This window comes from Podarcis liolepis (genome assembly GCF_965112155.1).
Source record: "Podarcis liolepis genome assembly, chromosome: 6".
NCBI classification, from domain to species: Eukaryota; Metazoa; Chordata; class Lepidosauria; order Squamata; family Lacertidae; genus Podarcis; species Podarcis liolepis.
This window is the reverse complement of record NC_139559.1, coordinates 54,449,917-54,473,917: the sequence shown is the minus strand read 5'-3', so window position 1 is coordinate 54,473,917 and position 24,001 is coordinate 54,449,917. Positions and strand designations below refer to the sequence as shown.

Genomic DNA, 24,001 nt, shown 5'->3' with positions numbered 1-24,001 from the left:
AGGGGTAAACTACAGTGCCCAGAATTTTTTTGAGGGGGAACAAAGTACTTTGAATGTCCTTTAAAGGCATAGCGCATATGCAGTCCTAGCATATGCAGATTATGCGGTGCTCCTGTGCACTGATCACCTTTGTTAATTCCCACTGTTATTCTCCTTTTAGTTTCTCTTTATATATCAAATGGTAATCCATCCTTGAGCTCGGTACACTCAGTCATTGTAAGAAAAACACTGAGGCCTAATTTGATTAGGAGAATGTCTGGCATCTGGTGGGTGGAGCTTTTGTGTCGGCTCCGCCCTTAAGTTCATCTAGAGGGGCCAAATGTCATTGTTGCCTCATGATGTTGTTTTAGTTTCTCTCAGACAGTATGTTATTGTCTTACAATTTTCTTTATTATTAAAGCTTCGCTAGACATATGCATGAGCCGCTTACTCTGCTGAAAGACAAGAAACGCCCATGAAGAATGGTGGAATATTCTAAACTGGGTGAGTGAGGAGATATTCCCAGACTGACAGGAGAATTGTGTTTTTTTATCGTCCCACCCTCCACAACAGTTAATTCCCATTGTTATTTTCCTTTTGGTCTCTTTTTATATATCAAATGATAATCCATCCTTGAGTTCAGCACACTCAGTCACAACCCTTAGCCATGGATTCCAAAAACTGATGGCATACTTTGTGAAACTATATTTTCTTTTGTTTATTTGATACCTTTGGTGGTCTATTTTTCACTGGGTGTCCTCTTCTTCTACAAGTATACACAATAATGAACAGAGATTCCATGCTTGCTCACAAACAGATTTCCCACTTCAACTGTCTGGTCAATTTCAGATAAGGTAGAAAGTCTTTCAGAGATAGATGATAGATAGATGATAGATGATAGATAGATAGATAGATAGATAGATAGATAGATAGATAGATAGATGCAGTAGCCACCCCCCGCCCCCCAACATGTGAGATTTGGGAGGAAATATGGGGTGAAGTTTGGTAATGGACCTCCAAGGATGTTGGATTATGTCTGCAAACCTATATATACATACATATACATACATACATATAATAATTTGCATCAAACACACTGGACCTTACTTCTGAGTAAACATGCATTGGATTTCACTCCATGTATGCAATCCATGAAAGCTAGGTAAGGCCTCAGTCCAGAAATCTCACATATGCTTTTACTATATGTGAGAGTTTACAATAAATTAATTCATGGTGACATTTATCACCTATTGAAATAGAAGGAAGTGCCTGGAATGATATTCTCTTAAGTGTTTTTCACTGTTGTTGTTTTTTATAAAAAGGCAACAGGTTTCATGAATGAAAAAAGCCACCTGTTCCCACCAAGCAAGGGAAACAACAGTGTAACAAACCAACCATTGTTTAGTGGTGCATTTGGGTTCTGGGTGCCATTGACTGTTCCCCTGCCCATGCATAACGTGTTGAAGTTTTGTGTTCATTGAATTAATCCATAAGGAAAACTTATGCTTGAAATCTTGTTTCTCTTCGTGGAGCACCTCTGCAGAATGAGGGCATTTGATTTTTATCTCAAACACACCTGAAATTATTTTCTACTGAAATTATGGGGACTTTCTGTAGGCCAGCTACCCATCATTTTATGTAGCAGTCAAATCAAAGCAACTGTGGACCAGGTAAATGGAAGAGTCTATAATGAGCTAGTAAGATGGCCATAAAACGAGAAGATCTGGACAGTGGTTTCTAACTAGTAAAGTACTAATATATCTATATAAGGGAATCTTCCTTTTAATTGGAAAAAAATTAAAGTAAATTCCAAACCTTATTAATGTTGGAAGGGAAAAAGAGAGGGAGAGAAAACATATATTCAATTCCTTGATTTGTTTTGGCAAAATGCCCTTTTTGCATTCTCAAAGGTTTGTTATTGTTCCCTATGGATTTAATGCTTGATGTAAGTAGGAAAATGTTTTATTTTATTTTTTGTTCCTTTGCTAGATTATGGAAATGTATTTAAAAACCCTTCAAAAGGAGTCTAGGCAGGACAGGAGTTCCAATAAAGACAGATGCTCAAGGTAGACTTTTAAGCTCATATCTACTTTATACATAAATGCATGCATACTTTGGTTTATCGAAGCACAATGTTTACACAGTGAGTTAAGAATTAAACACCAACAGATTTCTTCTGTAAAACAGCTTAGGAATTTGGCGGAACAGTTTCTGAAGAGGAAAATAAACTCCAGTTTAATTTTGTTATTTTAATTTCTGGGTACTTGCATAGCGCTTTGTCCTCTGAGGAGCTCGGATTGCTCTTGAGTAGGGTCTGTATCAGGGGTAGCCAATGTGGTGCCCTCTAGATGTTGTGGACTACAACTCCCATAATTCCTAATCCTGCTGGCTGGGGCTGAGGGGAATTGGAGTCCAACAATATCTGGAGGGCATCAGGTTGACTTTCCCTGGTCTATGTGATAGGCACCATTACAGGTAGTGTAAAACGTGAAGCTGGAAATGGATGTCCAGAGGACTTGATTTCTGCATGGAAGTAGAGAAATCCAGTTCATAGGAACATTTTTTTTAATGATGTTGTTCTGTTGGATGCTATGAATCCCATTGTTTTTCCTGATTTTAACGTTTTTCTGGGAAACTTCTTGGTGAGAGTTTATCCTAAGAAGGCAGGTTAGAAGCAAAATAAAAAAGCCAGGATTCCCACCAGGGAAATGATATTTTCTCCAAGGCTCCTGTGTTGTGCAATTAGGGTTGCCCAGGGCACCTTCAGGTGTGAGTTCTTAGTGTTTTCAAGGTGTACAGTGCTCTGAAAAAAGAGTTTTCATTAGTTTACAAAGCCATGACACAAGCGATGAAATAGGAGCTTCCTCTCGGTGGTGTGATAAGTTTAAGCATGTTTCTAGAAAGGTGTATTTGCATATGTGGTGCCAATTCTTCTCACATGCAAATACACACACACACACACACACACACACACATTCAGCTTCTGGCAGGGCAAATGCATGTACGAAACTGCCCCAAGTTCTTGGGGGCAGATTATCTGATGCTATTTGCCTGCTAACACAAATCAGGAATTACTTGAGCCTCACCCCTTCTACGCTACAGCATACTACTTGTTTTCACAAGTCTCAATTCTGTGATTATAGAAGATAGATCTGATATTTCCCCTTGAAATTCCTTCTTGCCTCTTTCCCCAAAGTTCTCGGTGACTACTTCTCAGCCACTTTTGTATCTTTGCTCCTGCCTTCTGCAGCCATTGAACCACACCGTGCTCGGCCTCCTCCATCCCCTCAGCATTGTGGGGGCCCAGCCCCCTGCCAGCAAATATTGAGGGGACCAAAGACCCCTCTGCCTCTAGGAGTTGGCACACCTGGTCCCTTCCAATTCTACAATTCTATGATTCCAATGGTCAGGGAAGATGGGAACTGTAGTTCAACAACATCTGGAAAGCAACAGGTCTGCCTCTACTGATTTAGAAAGCAATATATATATATATATATATATATATATATATAAAATGCCAGATCACACTAAAAAAGATTCTCAGATTTTTACTGAGTGAACCACAACAGAAATGTTCAGAGCCAATAATACAGCATGTTATCTTTTCACTAGACTTATGGGATCAAAAGCTGGAAGATTTCTGATTTCACAGTTGTTTGCGGATGGAATCGTGCTAGAGATGTGGATTAGCTCAACCTAGAAAAGAATTATGGTCCATGCTTCCAAAATGCTGAGGAATCCTGACAGCTGTTGAAAGGGATTTGTTAAAATGTTAGTTCTGATGCTTCCCAATAGTTCGTTACCAAATAATGTCAATTAATTGTAGCCTTGCTTCCATCTATGTGGCCAGTTGTGATGATTGCCCACAGTCCTGTGTGCCATCTTTTGGATTTAACTCTGTTCTGGCACCTCTCAGGTGGGCACCATTACCATTATAAGCAAACAAGGGAGGCGCTAATGGTGAGTTTCTGCACCTCTTTTTCTAGAAAAATACACTGGATAGATAGCAGTTTCTTAATTACTAATCCTCCACTTAAGTGTGATAAGTAACTGGTTTCATGGATTACAGGTTTTCTTTAATAGAGGCCGTAAATAACTCTTAGCTAAAACCCTGCGGTAGCAGGTAGACAGTTACACATTTCCGAATACCAGAACAATGTAGTTAAAGTTTTTTGTAAATATTGACATTAGAAGCTGGTTATAACATTACCAAGACTTGCTTGGAACTGCTGTGCAAAGTGCAGTGACATATGGAACTGATCTGCAGGGGGGGAGGGCAGGGGGAGAGAAAGAATTAAAATTACAGCAGAAGAATTAATTTCCTTGCAGTTGCCGAAGAGATGCCCTTGTAAAAGTCATTCATCTGAGGCTAGGGCTTAAGTCCTAGGTGAGATGTCATCAGGGATGGCAAACAAATTGGGATCTCCAATTTCCGTTCTTTGGAATGTACTTGGAAGTTTCCATAAGACCATGGAAACCAACCATTCCATTGTAACAGGAAAGCTAACGTTCTGTCTATTTTTATGCTTGTGCTCTACCAAGAAGAAACAAAATTTGCCTTACTTTCAGGGGCCATAAAATCCTGTGTCATAAGATCATCATCCCCATGGATCACGTTGATATTGATCAAATTCCAATTTGTCATTGGTTATGGTATGGATGAGTTGCTGATATTGCTTTATGTGTGCAACCCGCCCCCCATCCCACCCTGCAAATCACCTCCTGAAAATTCTGCAATCATTGGGAGAACTAAATCCAGAGATGTTAGATGTGGCTAACACTGGATAGGATAGAAGAAAATTAATTTCTAACTGGGGAAGGGATCAGCTCTTCTTGCGGGTCTTAGCTCTGGAACTGGCTTTTAATTCCAGAATTCAGCTAGATTTATCTGAAGAACTATGTCATAGGCAGAATAGCCTCTCATCTTCAAATAACAATGATCTTCCCATGCACAAGGGTGAAGCTTCCAGGTAGATGTGAGGCTTCATATTTCTTTTTGAAGGAAATACTAGATTCATGTGGAACAAACAAAACATATCTGGAGCAGTTTCTTGGCAGCTGAAGTCCCTTATAAGAAATGGGCAATGATCACTTGTCCCAGAGAAATGATCCATGCCCCCCACCCCCCGTTACCACAAAGGTCCAGCTAAGAAACCGCTATTTGTTTGGCAAATAGTACAAATATTTTACAGGAAGGGAGAATGCTCTTGTGCTCGAATCCTGCTTGCTGGTTTCCTACAGGCAACTGTTCAGCCACTATGAGAACAGGATGCAGGACTAGACTGGCCACTGGCCTGATCCAGCAAACTCTTATGTACTTCACAACCAGCAGTGACAACCTCCTTTAGTCATTTATTTGCTTGGAGTGCTTGATAACATTGGCAGACTTTGTTATCATCTGAAGGTAGACAAAGCTCTTCTTGACTGCCTGCAAAACCAGGGGCTTGTTGGTACCAGATGCACACTCAGGTTCGCAGCAGGCAGCCAAACCAACAGCCCTCAATCAGCACACAGTCTGGTTCAATCAGAGGCGACCCATTTCTCTTGATTGCCTCCAGGCATCCTGGAGTAACTGGCAGGCAGGATGAGCTTAGGAAACATTTGGAAGCGATGATCAATATGTTGAGTTATGGCTTTTCATCAAAACTGGTCCCAAGGGGGAAAAATGTGAAGGTGAAGAAGAAGAGGAAGAAGAAGAAGAAGAAGAGGAGGAGGAAGAGGAGGAGGAAGAGGAAGAGGAAGAGGAGGAGGAATCTGGACATGGGGTGTGTGTGTGTGTTGTAGATTACCTGGAAGGCAGCTCTTATTAATATGGACATTGTTGAGGAGATGTGATTTGGATGGCATCTAAAGGAAGCTAGACCCATTTCCTAGATTAATGCCATTTTCCTGAACTTCTCTTTATTATAATTTCTTCCAATTTAGTTAGTTTGTGGGGTCATGAAGAGTCAGACACGACTAAACGACTAAACAACAACAAAAAACATAATTTATATATTGATTGGTTTATTTGAAATATGTATGCTCAACCTACTAGCAGAGTAGAACCCTTTACCAAAAATGCATGAAAAATAATAATTGTCTTTCCTTTCAGACACTAAGAAATCCAAAGAGCGTAGAAATTGTTGTGATAACAAAGAATGTTGCTGTCTCACACAGAATATGAGTTTCTTTCTGTTTTGCCTTTTGGATGGAAAAAGATGGGGTTGGTCAATGTACTTAGAGCAACATTAAAGCCAACACCCAACCTCTCATCCTTGGCAGTAGACTATTCCCTTCATTTGATGCTTGGGAGAAACAAAACAACAACTTTTGATAGGGAAAAAATGCGTTTTAAGGAGCTATGGGGAAATGTCTAAGTAACAAGCCAGTTTCCATTGATACAATATGGCCTGCCAACATATCTGCTTGCCATGCTGGTGTAGCATTGGGGTTTCTGAAAGCTTCCAAGTGCAGAGATTGATACACCCCATTCAAAGGTCACAGTAGTACAAATCAGATCTCATGCTTGGCTCAGTAGACTACAAAATGCTTTTCAGACCTCCTCTTACTTATCTGCATTTCAAAGGGTGTGTGTGTTGCTGACATTACTGATGCAAACCATGTAACAGAGAAGCAGCTATTCATGTACCTTTGTGTTCTAGTTCACAGAGAACTTCTGCATCTTGAAAAGCCTCTTGCTGACTGTAGCAGCCAGCTGTTCTGACATTTGCTATGTTTCATGCATATCTACCCCCCTTCTAGATTTCTGAGCATCACTGCAGACCCTCTGGTCTGTTTACTCACCTGTTGGCATCCCTACTGTCTCTGTTTCTGGCTTTAGCAGCAGTCAGAACCAACAAGCATCTGGGGGCTTCTGACCATAGGGTGATGCTTTTGAAAACAGCTGTGTGAATCAGGGCTGAGTTTGTGTGAATAAACAATTTAGGCTGCATTCTGAATCCAATTTACCTGGGAATAAGCCCCCTATAATTCAATAACCCTTACTTCTGAGTAGACATGGCTAGGATTACAGCTTTAACTCCCGCTTTTTAAAGGATTGTATCTACCATTACATGAGCAAAAGGCCAGTTCAAAGACAGGACCATTCCCTTTCCCCTATCCCCCATTGCTAAAACCTCTCAGGTGCCTCTGTTGAACTTACTGTATTTTACATGCTGCACAGAGAGAAGAAACACCATGGGACATTTGCAGTAGCACAACTGAATGCCTTCATCTGCTCCAGCTGCATCAAAACATGTCTCTTCTGCGCAGCAGGCACTGCAACCTGCCAACAGTTTGACCTCACCCCCAAAGGCGAACGGATACCAACAACAACATTTGGGACTGCTGTGGGAGGGGGTGCAAGATTCTTCTACCCAATTTTGGGTCATTCCCTGCTCCCACATGGCCCACAAGGCTTGGTTGGTTCTCTGATCCTCTAGATCATCAGAGTTTTCGGACCTGGGGTCCACTATCCAAACATCCAAGCATTTGGGGAGCCTTTTCTTCCTCTCTTTCCCCCCATATATGTGTATGGTGATAGTAGTAGCTGTGGTTGTGAACCATCTTACATTAGGCTACAACCTGATATTTGCCCCCGACCCACCAGTTGAAGACCAGTGCTCTAGAGAAGGTTTTCAGGGATTTTATGGGGCTGAAGAGGAGGGTAGAGAAGAGCTACACAAAGACCTGTTGTGCTGGCTTCCTTCCACTTGCATACAATATTCGATACAACCCACAATCTTGCAAATTTTACAGTTCTGAAACTTGTTTGAAACAAATGCCACCCGTTTCATTATATAAGAATTCCATGGATGTCAGGATCACAGCTACTGAGATGCAAATTGAAAACATACTGGAAATGTAGCAACCTACGAATCTATTTAGTAGATATGGTAACAACATCCATAAATATTAGCTAAATTTTGCATTCTGACCACCCTGCTTCTGGTAATCTATAATGATTATTACCACTACGGAATAATTTCCTGAGGCATCTATTAATCTTTAACACCTTATAACAACACCTATTAGTCATTAACTTTTGAAGAAACAATTTAAATACAGAATGTGCAGCCTAATCTCCTATTCTTTGGGATATTTCCCTTTTATGGGATCTGTTTGATAAGTCAATGGGTTTAATTTTTCTTCACATATTAAAACCTTCAGATATTGCAGATATTGTTTTCATGTCTGGAAGGCAGAAACAGAATCCAAGTAAAACAAACTGGATTTGTTTTTTAACGTCAACCCTCCTTCATTAATTCTCTCTATGTAGTCACAGTTGTTTAGCACTGTAACCACAGTGACCAAATATCTATGATGTAGCTTTTATTATTGAAGCTGGTTTTAGGGAAATCCTGTACACAGTTAAGTCACTGTTCGCTCCATTTATTTTAATGGGTCTACTCAGTCCATAAACAACAGTCCACTACGCCCAGGAAAACCGCACAGCGTGTACCCTACTTCAGCCCACACAGAAAATATATTAAGGCTGAATTCCCGTACCAACCCTTCCTGGGAGAGAGGTCCATTCAAAGTGTGTAGAATTGCACTGTATGCAGATTTATGAAATAACACAGACACCATTTTGCGAACACCAATTGACAAAACAGTGATTGATATCCAATGTTAGACATAGAGTGAACCCACTGAAAGCAATGGACTTAAGTCCATGCTCACTGCTTTGGAATATAAGTAACCGCATTTGCCAACTCACAAGCAGCCCCATTGAGTCTAATACAGCTTCCTCCTAAGTCAGTGGGGAGAGGTTGCAGCCTAAATTGCTTATGAGAGCTGATTGCCACCTCTCTCTCAAGCATCTAATACCAGATTGAGGAAAGGCAAGCATCTCTTGAGGAGTTGTAGGATTAAGCCAGGCTTCCTCAACCTTGGCCTTCCAGATGTTTTGAGATCACAGTTCCCATCATCCCTGACCACTGGTCCTGCTAGCTAGGGATCATGGAAGTTGTAGGCCAAAAACATCTGGAGGGCTGAGGTCGAGGAAGCCTGGATTAAGCAGAACTAGTTGGGCTGGCTATGCAATGTTTCCTTAAATCATGATGGGATTGATGCATTGGCTCCATGTGTAGCCCCACCCAGATTTTTAATTGATTGTTGCAGATGAACCTATAGGTGCAAATGCACCTACTTAGATGATATAGTCCAATACGTAAGGGCTGCAATGGAAAAGAGATCTCAGGAGGCAAATCTTGCGTAGACACAAGGAGACGTATTTGGGCCTCCTTCCAAATAAACACGCTTGGGCTTGTGCTGTTGATCAAACTCAAGCGTCTGCAACTTAGCCTGGTGGTGTTCCTTCTGCTTCAGTTTCTGTGGCTTCTTGTGTGACAATTTTGCAAGGCTTCCACTTTCTCTCTTTGAGCCCCAGGACAGTAGTGAACAAAGGAGTACAAGAGTCAAAAGGTTCCTACTCAGAGGCAGCCAGCACACCAGGAGGAAGGGGGTTCTGCCTTGTCTCCTGTGGTGGTGCCCTGACTCTGGAATGCCTCCCCAAAGAGAGATACCTAGTGACAAAATTTCAATCTTGCACCCCCTGGCTGAAGACCTCCCTATTTGCCTAATGGTTTTAGGTGACCTTTTAGTTGGATTCTGCCCTTCCACTGAACTTTTGCATGTTCAGTTTGCCTCATGTGTGTTTGCTGTATAGTCATAGCTAGATTGGTTTTGATTTTTGTTTGTTTTTTGTTTTAAAAACAACATTGTTCTTATAAACCTGTTGAATAGTTTTACTCTCACCTTTGTACACTGCCTCAGAACCCTCTCTATAAAGGAGTGCCTAAGAACAATTTAGTGGGTGCTTCCAGATGGGTGTTCCTTTTGGAACCAGATCTCCTAATGCATGAAAGCTTTTTTGCAGCAGCCACACTTTGATGTCAGCATCAAAATACCAATCCATACCCCCCTACCCAACACAATCCAGACTTACCCTTCCTCTGGAAAATGAGGTGGCCCTGGTCTCAGCTGACCAGTTTGCAAATTAAGCCCCAGCCTAGAAACATGCTAAAAAAATAGAACAGCTTAATCCTTGATATACTAGCTATTCAGTTACAGAAAGCTTTTGACTTGATTAGAAGACAGCAGTCTGAGGTGTCAGGAGGATCACACTTGCTATCTGAAGAGGGTTTCTGCTGAAACCACCCTTGGCTCAGAACCAGGCCTGTGCAGGTAGGTGGGGGAAGCTGGGTACAATTGCCCTGGGCTTTGGAGGGCTAAACTGGCCAGGGGAGGGCAGGCCAGGGGCATGCTGGACTTACGCTGCCATGCCAGGCCTCAGAGAAGCTCTGCATGGGCCTGCTGAGAACTACAGCAACACTAGACCCAGCAGGCATTCTTGACTGCAGAATGCCACCCGTGTGTAGTGTAGTGGTTAGAGTGTCAGATTAGCACCTGGGAGACCAGGGTTCAAATCACCACGGGACATATAGTTCACTGAGCCACCATGGGCCACTCACGGCCTCTCAGTCTAGCCTACCTCATAGGGTTGTGGGGAAAAAATGAGGCAGAGAACCATGTGTACCACCTTAAGGTCCTTGGAGAAAAAAGGTGGAGTGTGTGTGTGTGTAACACACACACACGGGCCACTTCTCAGCTTCTCTGGGGTCTAGGAATCTAAAATGCCAAGCCTCCGAACAAAAAATAGCTGAGGGAATGTGCAAAGTGTATCCCCCCCCCCCCTTTAACACAGCCCCTTTCACACGCACCCAGCTTTCTGAGTAAGGAGCGTGTCTTCATCCCTGACGCACCTCATAACAGAGCCGTCCTTTGCCCCAGTCTATGTTCCCGTCGGAGAATGCCTCGCCCCGATCTTTCGCATCTTTCCTTTCGGGATCTCTCTCCCCTCCCTCCCGGTAGTCCCGTCTGGCTCTACCTTGAGCTCCGCGGCACTTTGTTTGTGCACCAGGCGCCCTCTTGCGGCAGGAGCCGCCCTCTCCAGGCTTGGCCGCCGCGAAGTCACAGGCGGGATGGGAAAGAAAAGTTTGGGAAAGTTTGGAAGTTGCTGCGAAGTTGTTTCTTTTTCTCTTTTTCTCCCTTCTTTTTGGCCTCCTGGCTTTTCCTCGCCGTGTTTGAAAACTGACATGATGACATCCACAGCAGTGCCCGCCTTCCTCTGCCTGTTCAAATAGCATTCCCTCCGTCTCTCGCCATCTCAAACCCGGGATCGGCACCACCTCCGCCCCCCCCCCTCGCAGACAAACCTTGACTCTCCCACCTCCTTCCTTCTGAAGGCGGAGAGGGGGGGCGGGTAGAGACCCAAGCAACTCCTGGGCAGCGCAGAAAGTTTACCGCGCCGGAGAGTCCCATTGCCCCCCAAGCATGACAGAGGCTCAGGATCAACGCCGGGACCCTCAGGATCGCCCTTGTGGGGCCATTTAAGCCCCCATTCTCTTTTTGCAAGTCTTCTTCAGCTGCTCCCTCTTCCCTTCAATATTATTATTATTATTATTATTTTATTTTTGCACTTGTCAGATGCGGACGGGACCGTGGCCGGGACCGAAGCACCCGAGGCGAGACCGGGCGGAGAGTTCCCTCTGAAGGCAGCCGGCAAGGCGGGTCCCCCGGGAGGAGCAGGATGCAGCCCCACCTGGCGCTGATGTGCTTGGCTGTCGTCGGGGGGGTGCTGCCGGCGTCGGCGCGCCCGGAGCCCAGGAGGCGCCAGCAGATGGACCCAGGGCGCTGCGAGCTGCCCCGATCGGTGAGCTGGAGGGGAAGGGAAGGAGGAGGCCCGGGGGTCGGGGTGGGGGGTCAGTGATTGCCGGTGCTTAAGGGGGGGGGGGAATCAGGCGCAGAGGCAGCGCCACATGCCACCGTCAACTTTGGGACTCTCCTTCTACTGCGATGATCCCCAGAGACAACCCATAGTGCCGGTGCCCCTTTCTAAGGTTGCTGAAGATAACCGCCCCTCCGCAACATCCGCACTACACTAAGGCGCGGGCCAATTACGCGGGTCAGTTCCTGTCTTTCCTGGCTGCTCCTGGGTGTCCTAGCGAGGAACCCCTCTGCAAGTGGAGAGGGAGCGAGATAGATGGATATGGCTCCTACTAGGGAGCGCCGATCGTCCGCCCCCCCCCCCCACCGGGAGGCAGAGGTTGTGCCCCTCGACACCTGAGGAAGTGGGGTGGGATCGAGCGAGCAGGTTTGGGGAAAGGAAGCGATGCCCTTCTTTCCTTCTGCGGGTTGCACAGCCCCTAGCACACTGCTGGCGTGAAACAGGAGTAGTTGGACTACTACCGGCCAGGACACTTTGCCTTCCCGTCCTTGGGTACCACTTAGCAAGAAATCTCTCTCGTCCTTCTGCTCCTCCTCTATGGAGGTGCCCGCAAAACAATCTAGATTTCTCACATAACTTGCAACATAGTTAATGCCAGATAAAGGACTAGAGCCCTATTTCCAGAGTTCAAGAAACATTGGCAAATTAGTTGAGATTTGCCAGGTAACCCTTTCTCTCCTCCCGTGTGTGGCAAGCTTGTCAACTTCCCCATGGCCACAATTTCATATTTCGACAGTCTCACAGATCCTTTAGATCTCCGGAGAGATATTGATTTCCTGTAAGACCCTGTTAGTTATGTTGAAATCTTCAATTTTCTGCACTGAATAGGCTAGGGCTATGGGTTGTATTCAACTTTCATAGACAATGTAATGAGGTTTTTGTTTTGTTTTTTAAAAAAATGCTGCTTGTAAGTTATGGTTCATAGGAACAATTCAAAAGGGCAGTCAGTGGGGGACTGTATAGGAGAATTCCCCCTGCAGAGTGATCCATATTTGTCTACAAACAAATTTGCTCCAAGATGAAACTTTACATTGTATAGCACAGTGGGTTTCTGTAAATATCAAATGAAGGAATAAATGACCAGAAGCTCTTAGCCTGGGTTGGATTTCTGCCTAGATAGTTAAATGTGTAAAGATTCTTTGATCCAGTTTGAGGTATGAGTGTTTATGGGTGTGTATGGGTATATATCTTTTCAAAATATCTCTCTCTCTCTCTCTCTCTCTCTCTCTCTCTCTCTCCCCCACACACACACACACACAACACACGATGTAATGCTTGCATTCATTCTCACATGAATAAGATATTTCTGTGATTTTATACAATAATCCCCACTTCATAAACATAAATCATAAGGTTTTGGGTTTTTTCTTTAAAAAAATGCTTAGTTTTATTTATATCACTTAATTGAATTTGAATACCACTTAATTGTAAATAAAAGACTCCAGTTTTATTGGTATAATGATCTACTCAGTTTTACCACTCCTTTAATCACAAAGGAACGTTAACTGGTTGATAAGGCATAACTAATCAGACAACTTTGAGCCTTCATCCTATATTTTATCTTTCTTTCCTGAATGCATGGTTTTTCTACTTGTCTGCTCACATGTTTAATTGCAGACTATGTGAGATTATGGATGCAATCCAGGATCCACTTAACCCAGGGAAGGTCATGCTGGGATAGTTTTACTGGTTTCAGTAGAATAACCGCAGCGTCGATGAACTCTGATTTGCAGTCATGCTTGACTTTCCATACACATACCATATCCACAGGCCTACACGTTGCACATTGCCGCTTCAGTCCTACCAGTCTTATACTGATTCCAATAGATAACTTGCTTTCATGCCAGCATGGTTAGGGCTAGGATATTGTGTACAATGGCAGCCCTCAAAACATTTTGCAAAGTTATGCCATAGGAAATGATTTCAACCACAACTCTGATGGACAGTTCCTGTTTGCACCCCCCCAACTGGTCCTGAATATACTTTTCTCAGCGCTTTATACCATGGGTAGGCAAACTAAGGCCCAGGGGCCGGATCCGGCCCAATCGCCTTCTCAGTCCAGTTTGTGGATGGTCTGGGAATCAGCATGTTTTGACATGAATAAAATGTGTCCTTTTATTTAAAATGCATCTCTGGGTTATTTGTGGGGCATAGGAATTCATTCATTCCCCCTTCCAAAAATACAGTGGTGCCTCGCAAGACGAAAAGAATCCGTTCTGTGATTCTCTTCGTCTAGCGGTTTTTTCGTCTTGCGAAGCAAGCCCATTGACGGATTAGCGGATTAGCACTATTAGCGGCTTTTAGTGGCTTATCTGCTGATCGGATCAGCTGATAAGCGGCTTAGCAGCTTAGAAAAAGGGGGGAGGGAAAAAACCCCGCAGGAACTCGCAAGGCATTGTCGTCTTGCGAAGCAAGCCCATAGGAAAATCGTCTTGTGAAGCACCTCCAAAACGGAAAACTCTTTCGTCTAGCGAGTTTTCTGTCTTGCGAGGCATTCGTCTTGCGGGGCACCACTGTATATATAGTCTGGCCCCCCACAAGGTCTCAGGGATAGTGGACCGGCCCCCTGCTGAAAAGGTTTGCTGACCCCTGCTTTACACCAAACTGACTCTTGCCTTCTTTTTCATTCCCTTTTCCCTAGCAAAGAGACTTGAACTCTTTCCTCTGGACTATCCGGAGGGACCCTCCGGCCTATCTATTTGGAACAATCCATGTGCCTTACACACGCGTGTGGGACTTTGTCCCTGAGAACTCCAAGTCTGCTTTCCAAGCCAGTTCCAGTGTGTACTTTGAGCTGGACCTCACTGACCCCTACACCATTTCGGGCCTGGCCAGCTGTCAGCTGCTACCCCACGGGGAGAATTTGCAAGACGTGCTCCCCCGGGATCTTTACCACCGCCTCAAGCGCCACCTTGAGTACGTCAAATTGATGCTCCCTCACTGGATGACGCCCGACCAACGGGGGAAAGGTCTTTATGCCGATTATCTCTTCAATGCTATTGCTGGGAACTGGGAGCGCAAAAGGCCCGTCTGGGTGATGCTGATGGTCAACTCCCTCACGGAGACAGATATCCGTTCCCGTGGAGTGCCCGTATTGGACCTCTACCTGGCTCAGGAGGCGGAGAGGATGAAGAAAAGGACAGGAGCTGTGGAGAGGGTGGAAGAGCAATGCCATCCACTGAATGGGCTGAACTTCTCCCAGGTAAGGAGATGCAGGCCGTACACACACTTTCAAGAAGTCAAGATAACCTTCTTCCTTAGAAAAATGACCTGTGTTAGGTTGGGCCAGGCAGAACCTTGAGACAGATATGAAATAGAGACTAGTATGTCTCATATTTAGTTTCTGCTCATTAACGAGATTATTCTATGAGAACATGGGATGTTCATTCTTTCCTACTGGTTGTGTCTTGTTCTCAGATGCACATTGCGTATGAACCTAGGTGTTTGTGGGCAAGGAAATGTGTGTGTGTGTTTTTCTGAGCGAGTGGCAAAATTCGTTTGAAAGCTTAGGGTGCTGTTCTTTCAGGGGGAACATAATATGTGTGCATACACAGGCCCAGCTGTTGCATATGCTTGAGAAACATAATGCAGAGCAATGATGGAGGAGACATTGCCAACGCAGTGGTGCCTCAGTTTCTCTCCATCACACACACATTGAACATGATACCAGGCTTTAAAACATGATCGTGTCCTAAAGGCAGAAGATAAGCCATTGGGTATATTCAACACAAGCAAATGTCTGATGGTGTTAGGCTTTTTGTAACAAGGATGGCTGTGTCTTGCTTTTATAATTACGTGATACCCATAGAAAAATATACATGAAACCATGTCTCTCTACATGTTGAATGCATACTGTGGATAACAGACATAGTATGAGAGCACATGATGCTTTCACAGTGCTGACCAGGTTGAGCTCTGGTCAGTATCTAAATGGGAGGCTACCTGAGGTTTGCCTAGGGAGGAGTGCATGTCTGCTGGCTTGAATTCCACCTTGAAGGAAACATTGCGATTAAAAATAAATAAAAATAAATAAATAAATTAGATACCTTCTCCAATATGCGCACCATTTTGTGTACTCTTTCCTTTATATATTTCACCGGACTTACTTAGATCAGGAAGTGAATTGATTCCCAACCTGTTACACATAAAGCATAGCAGTTTGTTGATCCTGCAGCATTTTCTAGGAATCTCGTCACTTCCTGTTTTAAAGAGCTAAGGGAAAGAAGGAAGGAAAGTTCCTGCATGTGTTTACTGTTTTTATAGCTGTTTGTATATAGAGAGTAAAGAAGTGGCTTATGTTGTTATGAGGAGAGTTAACTTTAAATTTGTTGTGAAAGACAATGTGTTTATTTAAAAACTCTCTTCTGAAAAACTTTTGTCTCTCCATTTCTGAGGGCAGATCTTGTCTTTGTTGACAGATCTCAATATAAGTCCACGCTATATATTATTTAGGTTTAAGGGATTCACCAGCATCTATTCTAAATTTAGCATTTTTTTCTGCAATTGTTCATGTTAAATCCAAAAGTCTTGGTTACCTGGCTTGTGTCTGTTTTTTTATCACATTTTAAATCAGAGATGTCCTCTATTTACAGCAATACCCTCAGCACTGGACACTCTTTGCTTTCATAATCTATGTATCTTTCTTGATAATGGGTTTCAGATGTTTTTCTGAAGAAAAAATTCTCTGCACTATTTTGGACAGAGTGGCTGTTTTCCATTAACAATCTCCAAAATATCACCTGTGAAAATATATAATTAGTTGATAGGTGTGCCAAAAATAGAAGGCTGGGTTGGAATAAAATGGGAAAAACATGCTAGCTGACACATGATTTACTAGTGCAGTGTATCCTGTTGGTGATGTTGGGGTGCTGGACAAATAACATCAGTCCTTCTATGACCCCAGCAGAAATGTACACAACTCTGGAGAGAAAAGCATCAGGGACTTTTCTTGGCAATTTTTACAACTGTATGACATTCATTACATAACTCTCCAGAAGTTCCTTTTCAAATAAGATACTTATTTCAAGGCAGAACAAAAAGAGCAGAAGTGCTGTTTCTCCTCCCTTTGGGGAATTCCTCTTATTTCTATGGCTGTCAACTAATTAAACATTTTAGCCATCCAATCCAATATTTTACTCTGTTGGCAAATATATTCTTAAGACTGGTGTAATAATGGGATTGACTAGATCCACGAACTATTATCTTATTCCAGGGTTGCCAGCACACAAGTTAGTGTGGATGTTTAAAATGAGATTGCCATTCGATTCAATTTCTTATTTAATATTTTCTATTAATTAGCAGACTAATCATGATACACGTTATGTTTTAGGGATATTAAACAGTTGCAAAATACTGTAAAACTGAGCATCCTTTAACAAGGCATTAGTTTCAATTCAGGTCAAATCTAAACCCACTTTAAAAATAGACAAACCCAATTACTGGTACTCAGTCACAATGAACAAACTCATCAACGTTTTTGATCCTATTTATTTTTAAAGTGAACTAGATGTAAATCTTTTCAATTTTATTCATTTGAAAATTGAACAAGATACTTTTGACCCAGCTTTCTCCAAAGAGCTGTCAAGTTTTCTACATCAAGTACACCCTATTTGAAACAAAGTTCAGAATAATGAACCAGAAAGATAAGGTACCTCTGATGACACTGAGGCTCTATTAGGTTAAATAGTACTCTGATAAAAATGGATAGTTGGACAGTTTTCAAATGTGAATTATATTATACATTTTTGTAGATGGGAGTTATTATTTTCATTAAAAGAAGAACCTCTTGGAGTGGAACCTAATAATATTGATTTATTTTTTGGTCCCTGATTTTAACTCTACCAGCAATCACTCTGCTACTGTTTTAGTCATCTTTTTAGCATAATGGAGATGATGATGATGGAGGAGGAGGAGGAGGAGGCAGAGAGATACTCATATATTCAAGAAGGCTTTTGGCTTCTGAACAAAAGTTGCTTGTTCAGAACATGCTGCTTAGTAAGGAAAGCTGAATAATCTCTGCCATTCAGGAAGAGTTTTAAAATCTCTTTCTCAAATGTGAAGTATTTGCAGCTGAAGTGTTACATTAGACATCACTACGCCCCCAGGGCAGCCACTGGCCTGTAGAACATGCTTTCATTTTGTTGGTGCAGGTCCTTGTGGAATAAGTGGAAGCGGTCAACAGAGTACTGTGTGACCTCAAATTTGAAAAGTCCCTTTTAAAATTCCCCCTGATTGGGAAAGGAACGCATTCCAAAGTAACATGGGAGGAAAGAAAGCACAACTAGGCTTGCTGATCCTCTTCTGTCCTTTTTGGTGCTGTCTAAGAACTGGCTGCACTTGGCACCTGGCAGATTGCTCAAAGGGAGCAATTTGTAATGTTATCATTCTGTCTAGCAATCCCACTGCGTGGTGTATTATGGCCTTAATTGAAAGGAGTGGATTACGATGAACTAGATTTCCTCTCTTAATTCTAAATCTTGGATCTTCTCCTGAGAAACATATAATTAGTGGTATTAATGATGGAAATTAGAAAATGACCAGAGTTTGTATTCCAGTGGTATGTCTAGGCCGATGTGAACATCTGTGATCGTTTATAGCCCTGAATCTGTTATGGGCATCAGTTGAGTTTGTTTTAACCTGCTTTCAGCATTACTTTAATTGTAATATATAATCTGAAAAATTTGGAAACAGAGTCCTAGAAAGCATGCTGTACTGAAACATCCTTAAGCATTTGTTTTCAATCTATCCAATTTTCAAACACTTACTGAGGGAAAATAAGTGGTTTGCTTCTCTTCCAGCCAGTCCCTCCCCTTCTCGAAGTGGTTAGCTTCTTTCTTTCTTTTTTACCCTTTTCTCAAGTTTCATGCTACTGGAAATTTAAATAGGATGGATGCATTGTGTCTGCTTAGTTGAAGTTGGCTTCTATTGGTTTCTGAAACAAAGTGAAGATGCTTTAAGGACAGGGAAGAAGATCCCATCTTTGGAGCATCCACCACTACTTAAAATACGATGGAGATTTTAGTGGCATTTGTATCCCTGAAGACTTTTATTGTATCACATTTAATTATGCAAATTTGTGTATCCCAACCCAGTTTCCATGCCTGTGTGCTCTTGCCCAGCTCCTGGTTCATTCCAATTTCTATAGTGTCTTAGAATAGTGCTTACTGCGAGAAGTAAGGTTACAGGGAACCAGGCAGAGGGCTTTCTTGGCAGTGGTGCCTGCCCTGTGGAACACCCCCCCCCCACACAAGATGTCAAAGAGAAAAACAACTACCAGACTTTTAGAAGACATTTGAAGGCAGCCCAGTTTAGGGAAGTTTTTAATGTTGGATCTTTTATTGTGTTTTTAATATCCTGTTGGAAGCTGCCCAGAGTGGCTGGGGAGGCCTGGCCAGATGGGTGGGGTATAAGTAATAAGTGATGATGATGATGATGATGATAATAATAATAATAATAATAATAATAATAATAATAATACCAATACTACTACTACTACTACTACTACTACTAATAATAATAATAATAGGATGCTGTAGAGGGGGGTATTTGCAGTTTGTGACTCATCAAGTCAAAAATCTATTCAACAGTCATGAGCCTGCTGGATGGCTGAAGTGCATTTGTGCAATCCCAAGCGTGTGGCAAAAAGAGAATTTGCTGAGCTCGACAGGCTGCCTTACACAGCTGGTGGCCTGCATTTGGCTCACTGGGCCACAAATTGCACATTTGACTTGGGGGGGGGGTTACAAGATCTGCTTGGGATATGGTACAAAAAGGTATTAAATCAGTACCTTTTATAACTTACTTCTCAAAGCTATTGAATACACTTATTCAAACTGAAGATATGTCTTTTCCCAGAACACCACAAGCCCATTGCGGACTGTTTCCTATGCCAACTGTTTATGCCAAAATGAAGTGGTTTGTCTCTAAGGCTGCAGTCAAACTCCTGACCTGCCATGTTGGGATGGTTGAATGGGGTGGAGATCTCTTTCTGCTCATCTCAAAACAGCTCCTCTGGCCTCTGTCCACCTGCTGAAAGTGCAGGCAAACAGAATACCACTGGCAGGATTTCTGTCTGGGCATTCCAGGGACAAGGGAGAGGGAGAGGCTGGATTCTGAGCTGGCCCCTCTGCCATGGCTTGATGACATCAGGCTCAATCTGGGCCCAATTCGTTCCACTGCCTGCAGCTTGGTATAGCATGGGGCAGGGTTTTGTGTGAGCTCCAGCCTTCTGCCCGTTCCTGGTTACCCCAGCCTCTCTTTATTTCAGCAACCCAATTTAGGTGAAAGAAGTCATTTTGATGCTGCTGCTGCTGCAAATCACTCAGAGATCTACAGCAGATCCCAATCTCTTTTCCAGCAAGTAGGTTTTGCTTGGCATCAAGAGTATGAACATATCAGTATCATTACTCTTTTGAATTATCAGACTCTGAAGATTCGTTGAACTCAATGGAATTAAGTTAGTGATAAAGTTACCATCAATCTGATCTAGCCATGATTAAGTTTGGATCCAACCCAATTTATCTTCTATTTCCTGAAAATGCACTACTAACATATTCAATTGTATGCTAAATTAGGTGGGATTCAGTGGACCCCCAGAACGTGTTTGAATGCAAAGGCTCACGAGATTGACTTGAATAGTTGATTTGGAGTAAGTGTGCACATATTCTGTTGGTGTAACCTGCCTTGTGATCTTCGGCAAAATGTGGCTTATGTGTTTCATGAATGAACAAAGCTGTTCGTCTCTCTTCCATACATTAAACACAGAGGGCCAAAACAAAACAGATTCCTACATTGCCTATCATGAAGCAGCTCTGGACAGTCAGAGGAGGCTCTATTTTCAAAGATTCAAAGCAGTGGTGACCTGGGAGTGCTGTTTAACCCTTTAGCCTTGCACTGTTCCCCCCAAATCTACCCTGCCTCCCAAACGTGCAATAAGCCCTGCTAGGGATCTAATAACAGCTTCTTGGGGAGAAAGGAGCAGGGTCTAAAAAGCAGGACAATACAAAGAACTAAAGATACCTCCCCCCAGCACCACTGGGAGGGGGATCTGATTATATGTACCAAATCATATCTGTTCTAGACCAGAAAGAAAACTTTCTGGGGAATGAGCTACCCTTAGGTGCCAACAAAGGACATGTTGATGCTGCTGTAGCCTAACAGGACTTTAGTATTATTATTATTAGTATTAGTATTAGTATTGGTATTGGCAATATTTATTAATTACATTTGTATCTAACCTTTCCTCTAAGGAGCTTAAGGTGGCTTACATAATTTCCCTTTTCATTTTATCCCCGCAAAAACCTTGCAAAGTAGTTACAGATAGGTAGCCGTGTTGGTCTGCCATAGTCGAAATAAAAAAATTCCTTCCAGTAGCACCTTAAAGACCAACTAAGTTAGTTCTTGGTATGAGCTTTCGTGTGCATGCACACTTCTTCAGATACACTGAAACAGTGTGCCACTGGTTTTCTCTGTCTTTCTTTAACATTAGCTTCGGCATGGAAAAACATGGCTATCTCCCCCAGCCTCAAAACTTCAGGCCAGTCACCAGCACAGAGAACCCAGAAACCTGGTTTAAGTCTCCAACCTCTCCATCTTCATCCTCATTTCTTTCTTTCTGATTTTTCATGTTGCCTTTCTTTCATCTCCTATCACTGGCCCTTTGTATGCATCCTTAATCCGCCTGCAGTTGGAAGCTAAGCCTTTTAGCCTCTTGCTACATTTTTTCAAAAAGTTGCCTTGCTGAGGACTTGACATTAGCATCTTGATTTTTTAAATCTCTTCATTGAAATCCCTCTCCATAGGGAATTAGGTTCTTTCTCCTTCGATGGGAAATATCTGCCCTGCCTGGTTTCGCCTTCCCTCTTTTATTTTTGCTCATGAATTCGGTCATCTAGATTGCATGATGTCAACCCATGGTGGAATAAATGCAAAAAACAGACAAAATATCAAAGTGAAATTGATTAGATCAAGGGCAACCTCAGAAGAAGAAAAAGAAAGTTTCCAAAGCTTGTCACCCCAGACTTCACACTTAGCCACTCCTGCCTTTTTCCTCTCTTCTTTTTGTGGATAGACAAATAAACTTTTTTGCTTGCTTCCCTCGGCATTAAGTGGCAGAAGTGGCTTTGTTAACAATGTCAGTCTTCATTTCCCAGCTCCCGCTGTTCTATCAAATCCTGAGACATGGCAGCTCTGATTACTCTATTGATAGAATTACAGAGGCTACAAGTGCTATTTAATGAAAGGCTGATGGGTGGCCCATCATATTTGGTCCCTGACAGATATCTGCACTCTCTAAGCTGGTCTCCGCATAGCAGAGCAGCAGGAAACATTAATATACACACAGGACCATATTTTGATGTGCCCTTTGGCTTCCTTTCCTTTCTTTCCCTTTTCCCTTTCAAAAGAGTTTAACAAGCAGAGAAAAGACAGCCAGATTCTTCGCCAATGAAAAGTATCTGTTGAGTGAAGCTAAGCCTGAGAATGCAAAACATTTGGTGCACTAGAACTTGGGTACTATCTGCACTATATGTTCAAAGCTATATCATGCTACTTTAAACAGTTGTGGCTTCCCCCAAAGAGTCCTGGGAACTGTAGTTTGTGAAGGGTCCTGAGTGTTGTTCGGAGCAGTGCTTTTTTGGGGGGTACTCAAGGGTACTGTTATGAGAATTATAAGGTCTAAGATGTAAAATAAATATTCATAAGTGTACCAGGCAAGCACATACATGTCTGAAACGGTGCAGGAAAACAGTCCTGAAACCATTTTGACTCTCCCAAATTGACCTCAAATGTTTCTCTGCAAGGAGGGAGGAAATGGGAAAACCTCCCCATTGTCTCTTTGCTCACAAATCCTGTCTTAAGGGTATATCTGTGCATGAATAGGGTGAGCCTGTGACCTGGATTCAGGAACTGAGTAATTACCATCACAAAAGAATGGTCAAGATGCCCAGGTAAAAGCAATCAGTGACCATTATTGGGTATCCTGGCAGACAGGTTTTTTTGCTGTATACCGCCCCTTCAGTGATGTATGTATGATTTATTGGGGGGGGGGGGCTTTGAGCTACAGGGTGGCAATTTAAGTCTATATAAGAGCTTGCACACCAATGTTCTGGGTTCCTCCTCCCTCCTGCGTGCGGGGTGGGGGTGGAGGGCTGAGTACCCTGTTGCAACAGTTTAATAAAGATCAGGCTTACTAGCCACTTTGCTTTTCAATATTCTCTGGTTGGCCTCTGTTATTTTCAAAACCTACATAAGGACTCTATATGGGCTCTTGGGTACCCCATAAGGAAAAAGGAGCATTTTTTCTTATGACAGTACTCTATAAGAAAAGCACTGGTTAGGAGACCCCTATTTCCATGAGAGACCTACAATTCCCAGAATTCCCCTGAGGAGAGAAATTGACTCGTTAAACCACACTGAGGGGAATAGGAATCTCCAAACAACACTCAGCACATTTATCAAACTGCAGATCCCAGGATTCTTTGGGGGAAGCCATGAGTGTTTAAAGTGGGATCATAGTGCTTTAAATGTGTAGTGCAGATGGGGCTGTCATATGCATGATACTGAGTAAGCATGGAAACAAGGTCTGATGTGAGACCGGAAACAAAAGGTTGCTGTGTGGAGTGCTTCTGTTCAAGATTCCATCTAGCTATGCCCTCTTGCAGGATACTCCCTTCCCTTCCCTCCATAGTCTGGTTCTTTTTTTCTTCTCCAGTGCAGGTTTGGGAAGATAACACAGAGAGAATATTTCACATTGGCAAAACTGAGACTTTGGCAAAAGAGCTCCCTGCCACGTTAGACCTTTTCCTGTGCTTTGCAAAAGTTTCCTAGCAAGTACTACAGACATGTCCAAGGAGAATGTTTCCTGTGCCACTTTTACTTCTTATCACGTGCATGGATTTATTTGGGTGAAAATCTGGTAGGGGTTAAGTGTTTGGAAAATATTTTCTTGTTCATGGAAAATCAAGACTGCAAACCATGTTTTAGCCAAGGCATCAGAGATATTTCCATATCTAGGTCAAGCATTACATGTGACATCAGTGGATGGACATGTTATGACTCCTATTCATAGATAGGATTCATTCGTTGCCATTTGCTTGCAATCCTGTGCATTACTTGCAGATAAATCCCATTGGGTTCAGTGGGTGTTACTCCCAGCTGAGCATGCATAGGATGGCAGCCCAAGTCCCCTGGTCTCTTGTCTGTAGGATGATGACAGTAAACTACCCTTCTTGGCCTCACAAGAAGGTTGTG

At 42.9% G+C, this 24,001-nt stretch overlaps 1 protein-coding gene and 1 long non-coding RNA gene across 2 annotated transcripts in view; one reads left to right on the top strand and one right to left on the bottom strand.

Moving 5' to 3' along the window:
• Positions 1-3,512: 3,512 nt before the first annotated feature.
• LOC310709744 lies at positions 3,513-4,408 on the bottom strand. Its single transcript, XR_014527667.1, has 2 exons — positions 4,284-4,408; positions 3,513-3,726 (listed from the first exon to the last, which is right to left on the bottom strand). It is a non-coding gene; the product is annotated as an uncharacterized lncRNA (long non-coding RNA).
• Positions 4,409-10,931: 6,523 nt separating this feature from the next.
• Positions 10,932-24,001, top strand: part of TRABD2B (TraB domain containing 2B) — a 233,747-nt gene continuing 220,677 nt past the window's right edge. Inside the window, exons 1-2 of the mRNA XM_083509634.1 lie at positions 10,932-11,677; positions 14,394-14,954. Coding sequence (XP_083365760.1) covers positions 11,555-11,677; positions 14,394-14,954 — 684 coding nt within the window. The 5' untranslated portion in view covers positions 10,932-11,554. The remainder of the gene's footprint in view (positions 11,678-14,393; positions 14,955-24,001) is intronic.